General features: G+C 37.3%; 1 protein-coding gene across 2 annotated transcripts in view; it reads left to right on the plus strand.

The window, feature by feature from the left end:
- The window catches only part of LOC120780949 (E3 ubiquitin-protein transferase MAEA), a 186300-nt gene that overhangs the window by 45740 nt on the left and 126449 nt on the right, over positions 1–14111 (plus strand). For both annotated transcript variants that reach the window (XM_040113180.1, XM_040113179.1), the window contains exon 2: positions 6418–6523. In XM_040113180.1, coding sequence (XP_039969114.1) covers positions 6418–6523 — 106 coding nt within the window. The remainder of the gene's footprint in view (positions 1–6417; positions 6524–14111) is intronic.

Raw genomic sequence — 14111 nt, forward strand, 5'->3', positions numbered from 1 at the left:
ATAATGACTTTTTTTAAAGAAATTTGATAATTCTTTTCGCGTCTGCAAATTATTTTTTAAAAACACTCTTGATATCAACGATCGACCAATACGAACGATCGACTCGCGAACGAAGTATTGGAGCCGGATCAAAGAGGCAAACACGGAAAGCACAAAAAACTTGACAAGAATGTGGCAGATGGAATAAGGGCGTTTATTGAAACAATACCGAAAATCGAAAGCCATTATACGAGAGCAAGTACATCTAAAACGTTTACTGAAGGAAGCAAAACAATATCAAGCCTTTATCGCGACTATGTACATAGATATATGCAAAGAAAAAAAACAGCCATTTTGCACATATATTTCGTTTTATAGATCATTTACGGAAAACTTTAATTTTCCTTTTTTTCCCCCAAAAAAGACCTATGTGAGCAATGCGAAGCCTATACTAATATGACGGTCGAAGAAAAATCTAACAACAAAGCCGTATATGAAAATCACTTGCGTGAAAAAAGTTTGTCGCGACAAGAGAAAAGTAAGGATAAGAAAAGTCAAAAATGCAGTTGAGGCAGTGTATGATTTGCAAGCAGTCATGCAATTACCAAAGGGCGAAGTGTCTGCCTTCTATTATAAATCTAAAGTAAATGTGTTCAATTTCACCATATTTGATATAAAACAAACAAATGTCAATGTTTTGTTTGGGACGAAGCCAATGCAAAGCGTGGGGTTAATGAATTAGGAACATGCGTTTTTGAGTATATTAAAAGTTTGGTAAAGACTAATGAAGATGAAATAATATTTTATTCTGATAATTGTGCTGGACAACAGAAAAACAAGTTCATGGTTGCCTTGTATCTATACGCCGTTCGCTACTTGGATATAAAGTCTATCACCCACAAGTACCTCTTCAAAGGCCATACCCAAAATGAAGGTGACTCAGCACATTTCCTTATTGAGAGAGCAACTAAACGAATGCTTAAAAGTGGGCCAGTATACACCACTGACTCATTCATTACTACAATTCGATCAGCAAAGAAAACAGGCCAGCCATTCTTAGTGCAAGAAATGTCTTATGGAGATTTCTTTGACCTCAAATTACTCTCTAATGACATGGGTCTATTGAATATGGGAGAAATTAAACTCTCTCAAGTGAAAATCCAGAAGCTTCAACGAGAGTCACCCAACTTTGTGCTTTTCAAAACATCATACGCTGAGGACAAGTTCAGGGAAGACCCTTTAATCAAATCCAAGAAGAAACATAGCACACCGATTGATTTACAAAGTCCTACCACTCCAAAATCGGAATTCCTAATAATAAAAGTCAAGATATCAACGAATTAATTAAAAAGAACTTGATTCCACGCTTTTATCAAGAATTTTATAACAATTTGTGATTCAATCATCTATGTATTTCCACTATTTACTAATTATTTCTACTATTTTTAAAAACTGAAAATGAACTTCATAAAAAAATATGTTTTGATGCTATGAATTTTTGTATTTTATTTTTTTTTACGTTAAAAACCCCCGAAAATAAAATGTTTAAATGTATAAATTTCCCCCATTATTCATCAAAAATAAATATAAAGCTCTTATAAATGGAAATTCGGCTGGAAATGTCATTTTAAAAAACTTTATAAACCATTTTTATTTATTATGAATATGGGGGTTTGTATTTTATTTCTCAACAATAATGACACATTTAGTTTATAACCGAGAAATTTCTATGTTTTTTCAGAAACAATGACATAATTCAAAGCAGAAAAGTTTTTGTTCAAGAAAAAATTGGGAAATCATTAATATCGGTCGAATTTCTTCTATATTGTATACTACACATGACATATCACTAGTTTGCATAGAAAATCTGCGATCTTAGCTTTTATTTAACCCACAAAAGAAAGCTGAAAACTTAAAATTGCTCTCCTGAAAAAATGCGTTTTTTGAGTTATTTGAGTTATTGGACATATCGCTATTGAAGTAAATGAGCGATATGTCCAATAGCTCAGTCTGAGTGTTAAAGAAAAGTGTATGTCTACTGTATGTCAATTGCGAGAACTCTTTCTCTTTTGTAGAGTAATTCTGTTCGGTTTGACTAAGTGTTCGTGAAATAACACGTGTCTGCTCTGAGAAACGTGGTAAGTGGTTTAACAATGGCTGCAAAATGTTTTATGAATTTTCGATAATAGTTTGCGAGACCTAGAAAAGATCTAAGCTTCTTGAGTGAAGTAGGAGTGGGAAAATCTTTTATAGCTTGTATTTTTACGGGATCGACGGTGATTTTATTGTATTTAATTATGTGCCCCAAATATTCTACTGAGTCTTTAAAGAAGTGTGACTTTTCATTGGAAATCTTCATGTTAGCTTGGTGAAGTGCATTTATAATAATGCGTAAGTGCTCGACATGCTCTTCTGGAGAAGAAGAGTAAATGAGAACATCGTGTATATAAACATACGCAAATTTGCCAATATATGGTCTCAGGATATCATCGATACACCTTTGAAAAATTGACGGAGCATTTTTCAGTCCAAAAGGCATGCGAAAAAATTCATATGTGGCTCTATTTACACTAAAAGCTGTTTTCTCTCTGTCAGATTCTTTAATAAGAATCTGTTGAAATCCAGATTCCAAATCTAAAGTTGTAAATATTTTTGCATTACCAAGATTTTGTATTGTCATAGCTACATCAGGTATGGGGTATCTATCTGTATTAGTTTGAGCGTTTAGCTTTTGAAAGTCTACAACCATTCTGCGTTTCGGTTTCCCTTGTTCGTCGGTACCTTTTTTATCAACTGTCCAAATGGGTGAATTGTACGGACTTTTACTAGGTTGGATTATTTCACTTTCTAAAAGTTTAATTATTTCTTTGTTAATAAAATCATCAGATATAGGGTACGGATATTGTTTTGTCCAGATAGGATCTTCGGATCTCGTCCTAATTGTGGCTTGTACAGTGGTAGTAAGTGGTAATATTGAGTTAGTACCTTCATTTTGTTGCATTATTTTTTCAATTTCAGATCTATTTTTTTCATTGCTTACTTTATAATTAATTTTTTGCAAAATTTCTCTTTCTTTCTTGGCCCTACATTTATACCTGAGCTTATACTCGAAAAGGTTAATCTCTGCTTTAACTGTATACGCATACGTGTAGTCGAGGCGATTTATGATTGAGTAGAAGTTGAACTTCGTGTTGTGGTTGATTAAAATATCGGCTGCTTCTCCTTAAATTTTCGAATGCAATATCGAAAGTGCGGTATAATATGTCGGGGTTGTGGCATATTCTTTTATGTTTTCCATGTGCGTCCACGCACGTTTTCTCCAGGATCTGTATTGATTTATATTGCCCGTGAAGTCAGGCAATGCTTTAAAAATATCCAGGTTAATCTGCATTTCGTTGATTATATTTGGTTTGCAGTCCTCGTGATCCGTAATTGTCACATTTGATGGCAGACTGTTCTCCAGGGTAGCCACTCTTTGTTGGTTCTCAGTTAGAGATGTAGTTAAAGCAGCAATTTGAGCCCTGAGATTTGCAATCTTCTGTGCAGACATATCGAAGTTGGTGTTCAATAACGGACGACGCAAATTGAACAGTTTTTGTCTCTTTTTATGAGATTCCAGCGTGATTCCGATGTTTATTGCTGCTGCTTCCAAGTTTTCAGGAACTTATTTTTTCCTTCTTCAGGAACGTGGATTTTAGTTTTATCCCTTTATGTCAGGATATGGCAGGTTCAGTTCAAACGGAAAGAACGGTTGAGCCCACAGTTAACAAACTGTTGTTTGTCGCGAGTAAAATAAATTATGTTTATTTGGGCAGTACACTTATTTTCGTGTTGCCTTTTTTATTCATAATTTCTTACTGACTACATTTTCTAATCTTAGTGCTATTTATGTATACTTATGGAATGCGGCTGCTGTTATCTGCTTCCAATTTCTTTGTTGTAATTCGATATTTGTTATCTTGCTATCACTTGTTTGTTATTGCTGAGATGCGGAGGTGGTTATCGCAGTATATTATTCTCTTGCCAGATGTTTGTTTTTTATATGTCGAGAATGCATTTCTATTGTTCGGCTGATAGTGCATGTCAAAACAAGTTCTATCAGTTTACATAGTTCGTCTTTGTTTAGGATGTATATTAACAGATAAGATGTATGTGAGTGTGTGTGTGTGACCCGGAGCGAGGCTATGTCGTTAACTCGCACACGGTGGCTGCCAACAGGAGAAGAGTTGAATATATGATGTCCTATATAGCAGCAGCATTCATCCTCGAGCTTTATTTTTGACTATGTATTCACTGTATGTAGTAGTGTACCGAACTACTTTCTGTCGGTTTCCCGGAAATTAACCAAAAGTTAAAAAAGTTTGGCAGGAACCGTTTCATTAAAATATGCAAATAAATACAAGTTATGAAATAATATGTAGAATCGATACAACTAACTTTAAAAACTTTGTCTGCATACATATTTAAGTGGGAGGTACTTTAATATGTGTAATTCCTTTCCTCCAGGTGTAGGTTGCTTACTCTTGTTGTATTTGTTCCATACTCATGTGATTTCCCCAATTTGTCATTTTTATATTTTCTATTTAGTAGCGTCAGTTTGTTTTTGTTTAAGGTGTTTAGTATATACATTTGTTTCGCGCACGGTTTTCACAATGTTCTGTAATTTTGTTACTTTTTTTTTAAATATTTTTTTTGTATTACATATAATTTGATGTAGGTCTTTTCAACGTTTGCATTAGCTTCGTCTGTGTGTATGTATGTATGTATGTATATAACCTTTTCCAGTTCGTCGGTAATTTCAGTAAAAAATTTAGATATCTTGATGAAACTCACCACATATTTCTTAGCACCTAATGGAGGTCGGTGTTGCAGTTGTGCGTAATCGGTGCATTTAAGATGCCGAACTGTAATTTCATACAGGGGATTGCGGTAATAAAGGACATCCGATGTCTGATTTTTTCCGCGTAGTTCCGCTATCAAAATGGTTTAATGTACATATCTTCCCCATAGGTAATGCTGACTCAACCCAACCTGCTCGGAAGAAGTATCTTTAGCATCTCTACAAACTCTAAGAAAATGGGTGGAATCAGATAATAATCACTCCCACTCCCCATATAACGTTACATTGAAAACTACTGAGAGGACAATACATGCCGCAAGCAATGAACTTTTCAAAAAAGATGGTTGGGAAGAGCTTTACAAGAGAACAATGGACGTGGCCTTTAGCTGAAATCCTATATCAGGAACTACCCGACTAATTTTGGTATGTGAGGTTACCCAGCCAGCCGCTGCAAGAATGGTGAAATCGGACAACAACAAAATTTGTGTATGTTTGTAACTTTTTTCAGTGGTACTGAAACTGTTTGAGAGGCATTGCTAAAAATAAAGATTATAAAAAAATGTCCCTAAAACTATGTAGCTGAAAGCATCAACTTTCCATGCTATAATTTTGATAACAAATTTAGTCATACACATCCTTAAAGAAAGTGAAAACACCACGTGTGGTCAAATAATAAAAATGGTTAAAAAAGCTAAAAACATGGTTTTACGAAGCACTCTTTTTTTCACTGTATATTTTTTTTCATTTCAGTTGTACACATGTATGTGTATATACATACATATGCTTCGAGAATATAGGTTTTATCTTCATTTAATTATTTATTTTTAATTCTTTTTTTCAATGTGATCATCGCACTGTTACTTTTTGTAGTTTACCTATGTTTGTTTTTACCTTTTATCGACAGTGCCTTTCTTTAGAGCTCGAAGGACCAATGATTACTTCTTTACCCATTTTGCTCCTTTGTCGCTCACCACTTAAATAATTCCGACTAGACCTTTGGGTTTCTAAGTAAAAAACCAAGTTTTCGATTGTATTTATATTTTCTTTCAATTCATTAAAATGTTAGTTAATCACAATCACACAATAATGTTTTGGTTCCGAATCCAGACGAAAAAAAGAGCTGGTTAGACATGACGATCCTTTTTTGCTCATGTTACTGTTAGGTGGTGTCCATGGCGTCATCGAGTGTGGTGTTTTTTTTGCAGATATGAATGTGTTGTGCTCTCGTGTGGGTTCCTTTGTGTGGTGTGTGCTTGCATGTATTGATGTGTGGTGTTCTCTTATAAGTTCTATTGGTGTGGTGTTTTGGAGTGTGACTGTGTTATGCATTAAGTCAAAAGGTGCATTGATGTGGTGGTTTTAGGGAAGACTAATCTCATTTAGCCACCGTTATTCTGGCAATGATACATCGCAATACCAAAACTGAATAATATAGAGTATTATACCTAATATGAAGATGTCAGCCATTCTTGCTTATTACTTATTTACTTATTAATAATGTTCATTTTTTCCGTAGTTTCAAGAACAGGAAATTTACATTAGTTAATAATTAATTATACCATTGTTCTAAATAATTTCATTTTGACATTTTATTTAAGATTCGAATGGACCGCATTGTAATCGAATATCTACTCAGAAGAGGATATTATGAAACGGCGGAGTGCCTTGCAAGGAAGTCTGATATTCGAAGTTTAACTAATCTTGGTGAGTAAACAACGTCCGATCGTCATTTAATCGTTTATTTAATAATTTATTAATCTATAATCTATACCATCTGACCTAATTTGACTTGGGCTGGTGCATTTGAACTGCGCCAGAGTTAATTTTTACTTATGTAAAAATGAGCAAAATAATGTTTTTTGCACTGTATCAAAATGGCGCTCTTAAGAATATTACTTAAGATTCATAAACGGCGTATATAAATAATCTTAAGGTTGTTACAAATAGAACAGAGTAGCTTTGTTCACGAATAAGTCTATTCATTATGAAATGACAAAACAGAATTAGTAAGAATGAAATAACAGCTGTCAAATAGACAAACTCCAAGAACCACTATTGTACAAACACGGTGTTCAGGAATTTTCCAAAAGAACTATATCGTCTGCGTAGGCAACCACTCGGTAGCCTCGTTCCTCAAGTTCTTTCTAAAGGTCGTTCACCAAAAGGCTCGAGAGCAAAAGGCTAAAAGACGTCACCTTACGGGGTTCACATTTTCACTTACCGATGTGCCCGTAAATTTTCCCATTCCGCAGAACCGTTTTGTTGCAAAGGAAACCATAGATGATAAGCTTGAGATCCAACAATCCCTTCCTTATGTTGTTGAAAGTCCCTTTGATATCGAAAACGGTACAATAGTGTCGGCTAACCTGCCAATAGGTATCCCGTTCCTCCGAAATGGAACAAACGAAACGAATAGAGACTAACCCTATAGGCCTTAGCAGTAACATGAGAGCTTCGCATAGATGAGGACCACCCATTTTTTCACGTTGTGCAGGTATAATGCTATCGGGTCCCGGAGATTTAAAAGAGTTAATAATACATGTAAGACGACGCTTATCCTAACGGTTAAAAACAAAGGCTATATAGCCTTGAAACTCTCTAAGGGTTACCTCTTCCGTAGATGCGTTTAAAGGAAAGTGAGCGTCCTGGTGTAGTCGTAGCGACTTCTCACATCAGCCTAGTTTCCAGGTCCATGTCTCAGATACCCCAATGGGTTATGTTTCTTTACGAGAATACGGCAAATAGGATTAGCTCATGACAACCCTCTGTAGTTTCGCAGAAGACCTTTTGGCCTTCCTAATACCGGTCTTATATTAGGTTGTCAAATATCTCCTTTCCGTCTGTTTGCTCTTTAAATTGATCATTAATTGAACGCAATATCCAAACTAATTATGCATAGCGTCGTTTTGTAGGTTATGTCAAGACCTTTCAAAGATGTATAGTATTGCCAGATACGAGCTCTGTAGACTTTATACATAGCCGCAAAATTCTGAAGACAAAAAGTCGGAAGGGAGATATTTGCAACCTAATATATGGCATGACCTGCTTTACAAAATGCCCAATCTGCACTAAGTCCGCTTTTATGAGCCTTATTAAACAGTCTCCTTGGTGTGCCAAAAGACAGGAGCTTTTAAGGACACACCTATATACAGAACTGGAGACCTCAACACACTCATCGTTCCTGCTGGCAGATAGGCTTGAGCTTCGACCTGGCGCAACAATTTCTAAGTTTCTATATGTTTCTCTGGCCTGACCTGATCTGTCCAGGTTAAAACTAGTATATATATGATCAGAGAAGGAATGGTTCTTATGAACCCTCCATTCGGAGATTAAGGGAGCTATTTCTCCTTGATGTCAAAGTGAGGTCAATGACTTCTTCCCTGCCTGCAGGTACGAAAGTGGGACAGTTTCTTTTGTTCTTTATGCAGAGATCTTTACTACAAATTGAACCAAAAAGTGACTCATCTCTAGCGTTTACTCCCGAGATTCCCCAGACCGTGAGCTTTTAGTTCGCGCCCGAACCAATAATAACGCTAGATTTTTTTCGTCGGGCCCCTCATCCCGTCTTCCTCAGCATCTCTGGAGGTGGCTTCACCCCCGCCATCGTACGGCATATGGACCGAAGCGATCCAGAGTTCTCCGGCTTAGTCACAACGTCCTATTTGCTGAATCTATATAAGAGAAAAGCATTTAGTTCATTTCGGAAAAGCAAACAACCTCAGAGTCTACCAGTACTATTGTCAATAGTTTATGACTCCCTGCTCCTCCTAATGCTAAGCCACGGCTCTTGAAGGTTTTCTCCATCCTACAGTCTTTTCCAGAAGTGCGGGTTCCGAACATGCAAGACTCTCGACTCGGAACTCCTCGAACGAATAACCACTCAAGATTAAAGGCAGCATCGGCGATCAAAGATATGCCCCCAACGCTTTCTGTGTCCAAAAGGGACGAGGCCACATCCACGCCTGTCTGCGCATGTGTTTCCTTTTCTATATCGCTCCTGAAGGCTGTGAGACAACCGCCTTGTCTGTTGACACCCTTTGCGTTGGTAAAAGGACCGATGGACACCTTGTTCCGGAGAATCAGCATAGTGGAAGATGGCTCCATATATCCAACTACGATCGCACACCCCCAGTTTGTTTTAACGACCTCTGCCGCCTAAGAGTAAGCTGAAACTTACTCGAGCTCAGGTTCCTGAGCAATCTTCCTGCCACCGTAGAGAGCTATTATATTTTCTGCCACGCGGCGGACCGTCTTCAGCATACTAGCTGATTTCACCAGCTTATTGACGGGGATTTTAGCATTGCCTGCGATCTCTCAGCCCACCATGAACCTAGCAGAGGTTCCTATGCCTGTGCTGGCGGTTTCACCTGACTGACTTTCTGCGCTATTAAAAGGGCGGTTTTCCCGCTACCTTTTGTGGACGACGATTCCGTCACTCCGGCCAGTGACCCACCCGGGACTGGCTTTTAATGGTTCCAAAGTTAGCTCTATTAAGGAGCCAAAAGGAGAGTTGACGCACGCCCTTATGGGGCAAAGCATTCAGAGCCAGCAAGGAGTTTTCTTAACCTACCACATCAACTTAATGATAACGGGAGAGGAGGCCTGACAGGGTTTTAACGGTACAGAGGCAGTCCCGGTATTAACTCGCTAGCCACTTCGGCAAGATATCACTTACACTTATCCAGGTGAGAGAATACTTTCATCATTTCAGTGAAATCATAGCTCAAGTTGATCCAAGCACAAGTTTGTTATGAGTTTTCACAGGCCGCAAGTCATTTAGCGTTCCTAGGATGCACCGCATAGAAGAGATCTACGTTACATCCCAATATTGCTTCTACCTCTCTTTAAAGGTAACTTTTCAAGGACATATTTTCAAAACTATAATTCCGAGCAGCTTGAGAATTTAGGACAATATTCTAGAAATTTCATAGAATTAAATAAGACAATGAAAAACAGATTATTTAAAGCAGTAAAACCCATCTATCCCTTTAGTGCCAGTGAATGCCATCGATTTCGATATACATAGGTCCAGTCTGCTCGTTCGCACAGTTGGTGAATATTGTCACCCTGGATTTAGTGGGGGAGAGTGTCAGGCTCCTTGCAGAGTATATGGATTTCGACGATTTCAACTCACTGATGATACCCTCAACCTCTGCATCGGTGGAAATAATTGACATTCAGACTTTTTACATATTGCGCAGCATTTTTAAAAATTTTGAGAACAACCGGTATTCGTATAGATATATTTGTGCTATGATTTTTGTACTCATGCAACTTGCTCCTAGAGAGTATAATAGTTTTGTTCACCTAACGGTTATACGTATCACCTAAAACTGAGCGAGATAGATACAAGGACATATACTATATATATATATATATATATATATATATATAAATGACAAGGATGACGAGCAATGTGAAATTCGGGTGACTGTCTATCTGTTCGTCCGTCCGTGCAAGCTGTAACTTGAGTAAAAATTTAGATATATTGATGAATTACGAGTTCGTAGATGGGCGTAATCGGACCACTGCCACACATACAAATCGCCATTAACCGAAGTGGATCGCAGTAGCAAAGGGCACCTGTGGGCAAAAATTAAAAAAAAAAAATGTAAATATCTCCTAAACTACTAAATCTACTATAACCAAATTTGGCCGGCACAAAAATGATAAGAACTTCTGCCGACAGTGTGAAAATAGTTGAAATCGGAAGATAACCCCGCTCTTTTCACGTATGACGGTACTGTTCAAAACTACTAAAAGCGCATTAATTCAATAACTAAATACGGCATATTAAGTTATCCAAATCCAAACTAAACTGTTCAAGCCCACAGATATTGAATATGTGGACCCTAGTACCCTTAGTTGACTTTGTACCGAAAATATCGGTCAATGTGTGAGATATACAGTTGAAATTCAATTATAATCCTTCCCTAATAACAGTATTTCTGTCTAATATGGGTTGATTTCGGGTCAATACTTCCATGAGCTCCCATATACCTAATACAAATATTTTCGAACTTCAAGGTGACTTTATGCTGGATATATCGGCCAATATTTGTGTTATCTCAAAGTAAATTACAGAATGTGTTTTTCTCGTAACGGTGTATCTTTGTGCCTAAAATAAATACATTTGGGCGAAAACTTGACTTACTCCCCGTATAACGAATATAACGATTTTTGAACATTCGCCTTACTTTACTCAATGTGATTGGTGATTGTATGTGAGGTACTTTAATGGCACAATTTTTCAATATGTGGCATGATAATAAATAATCGAGTCGATACTACCTACCCCAACTCCTATATATTACATAAAATGATTTTCGTTTTTCTGACAAACCTTATGTATCTGTCAGTTATATATAGTATATGTATATATAAAATTGATGGGATTACGATCCTCTGGTTGACGTTTGTCTGGCTTTGATTCTTGCAAGTTACAAAAGTATAAAATGTTAGGTTGCACCCCTTTTTCTTATCAGTGGTTAAGGGTTTAACCCTCAACGGGTCTGGCCAGGCATATTTTGTTTTTAAATGTTATTTAAATATATTTAGAGTGTAGCAAACGACTTGCGCTTCATGGTAGCTTCCTAAAATTTTATTGTCTATAGAATAAAAACAAAAAATTTCAAGGATATCGTATCGAAAAGGACGAAAAAATGATATTATAATATTACACCTTAGTGCACCAATGGTGCTTGGCTAGACTGGATTTTGTATGAAATTATATGAACTTTGGTATGTTTCTATCACTTCGCACGGTTGATTTATCTGTTTTCCTGTTCGTTACATGTCCAAATTGGTTTGTATGTTTATCTAGGTCAAATACTTTAGCCGCTAGAGCGTTTTAAAGGTTAAGAAAAATGTAATTTTTCTCAAAATGTTACATTTTTTTTTGAACGCTATTGCCACGCCCCTGGTAGGGATAGAGGGGAGGTTGAGGGCTTTCCTGAAAGCCCCAGGGGTGAACTAACTCACAAAATGGTTTTGATCCCCCGGCCCCATACTCCCCAACTGTAGTGACACAAATGGTGAAAACCCATTTTCGCCTATTGCCACGCCCCCGGTGGGGCCTTGGGGCGAATTATACATTTCCTGAAAGCTCTTTAAATTACCTAACGAGGGCAATTTATTTGACCCACCTAGGCCAAATACTTTAGCCGCTACAGCTAGAGGTTAAGAAAAAATGTAATTTTTCTCAAAATGTTACATTTTTTGTGAACGCTATTGCCAAGCCAAGCGTGAACAAGGCAGTCAATTTCATTTCAACCAAATCGAGAGGTAAGAAATTTCAAAAATGTATCTATATTGTACATATATGAGCGTAAATACAACACGTATTTCCATACAAATGTATGTAAACACCACTTGGTCTAGCCAAGCACCATTGGTCTCGACTTAGTGTATCAGACCGTTGGTCTCGACCAGGGATAAATATGTTTATTCGGATCTATAGGGATCTCTTTGCGCTCGACTTGTCAAACAGTCAAAAGAAGAGTGTGTTTACAAACAAAACCAGGATTGTGTGTGTTTATTTTTGCTACGGTATTCTTTTGTATTATGCAAGTCAGTTGATGACAGATAGTTGAACGCACAACATGTTACTGTGAAAATACGCATATTTCACGCCAGTTCTCATCTTGTTTTTTTTTTATTTATTTATTATTCTGTTCGCTTTGGTTATAATAATGAGTGATGAAGTGGAATATGTGTATAATACACGATTACGTTCTAGAAATATCAGTGCAGATTTTTATGATCACTTAACATCAGCATTGGTAAGTCACATTCAAAATGAAAATAATGATGTTGTGCGTGAAGAAGTGGATCCATTCGAAAGCGATGCCGATGATAGAGATGTCGATTATGTGCCGTTTGAAGATGCGTCGGATATTGAAAATGAAATCGAAATCGAGCCGAATGAAATATTAGATAGCGACGAAGAGGAAGTAATCCATGGTGTAGAAGAAGAAGAGCGTGAAACTCCAGCTACTATTGAAACTTCTTACTACGGTTAAGATGGGACAGAATGGAAAAAAGAGCCTAATGAAGCAATTCGTACTCGTGCACACAATATTGTGCGCTTTAGGCCTGGACCGGAGCAACAAAACTCTGTTCCCATTGAGGTATTCAAACAGTTTTTTACTACCAATATTTCATTCATTATCATCAGTCAAACAAATCGTTATGGAAGAGACCAATTTGCAAAATGGAATGCAGAAAATCTAACCTCAAAACCTAAAGTTTGGGTGGATTTCACTAGCACCGAACTTGATGCATTTATTGGTATTCTTATTGCTTCTGGCGTAACGCACAATAATATGCAGTTTACACCACTTTTGTGGCAAACAGATGCTCTTCCCATCTTTCCAGCGGCGATGCCACTCAAACGATTCCGACTACAATCTGATAAGGCTGCCGCAATTCGCGATATATGGAATTTTTTAAATGAAAACCTCGCCAGAAACTATGAGCCGCATGAAAATGTAACGATTGATGAGCAATTGTTTCCGTATCGTGGCAAGACAAAGTTTACGCAATTCATACCATCAAAACCAGCCAAATACGGTGTGAAAATCTGGTGGGCATGTGACTCACAAACAAAATTCCCAATGCAAGGTATATTGTACACGGGAAAAAAGGATGGCGAAGAACGTGAAGTGAACCAAGGAGAAAATGTATTGCTCGAACTTGTGAAACGGTACGAACGCACCGGCAGAACAATAGTAGCTGACAACTTTTTCACAACACTGACAGGAGCCAAACGATTGGCTACCATTGGACTTGTTTTCGTCGGTACTATTCGCGCCAATAAGAAGTGTTTACCCGAAGAATTGAAAAAAAATCCGTCTGGTCCGTTGCTTTCTACTCTTTTCGGGTTTCACGATAATCTCGTTTCGATTTGTAGCTATGTTCCGAAAAAGAACAAGGCAGTCAATTTGATTTCAATCCTACACTACACAAAGGATTGCGAAGGTGAAGCCAAAAAACCGGAAGCAATTTTATTTTATAATTCAACAAAGGCCGGCGTTGACTGCATGGATCAGATGGTTACCCATTACACTACAAAACGGCCGACGAAACGATGGACATTTGCCTTTTTTTGCAACTTGTGGGATGTGATGGAATTGGCTGCTTTCGTAGTTTGCAAAGAAATCGACCATCTACATAAAAAGGATGCACGACGCACTTTTCTTTACAATTTATCGAGAACATTGGCAACGCCCAATATCGAAAATCGTATGAACAATCCCAATGTCATTAAACATCTATCTTGTCGTTTGGCTTT

The sequence above is a fragment of the Bactrocera tryoni genome, unplaced genomic scaffold, assembly GCF_016617805.1.
Source record: "Bactrocera tryoni isolate S06 unplaced genomic scaffold, CSIRO_BtryS06_freeze2 scaffold_25, whole genome shotgun sequence".
NCBI classification, from domain to species: domain Eukaryota; kingdom Metazoa; phylum Arthropoda; class Insecta; order Diptera; family Tephritidae; genus Bactrocera; species Bactrocera tryoni.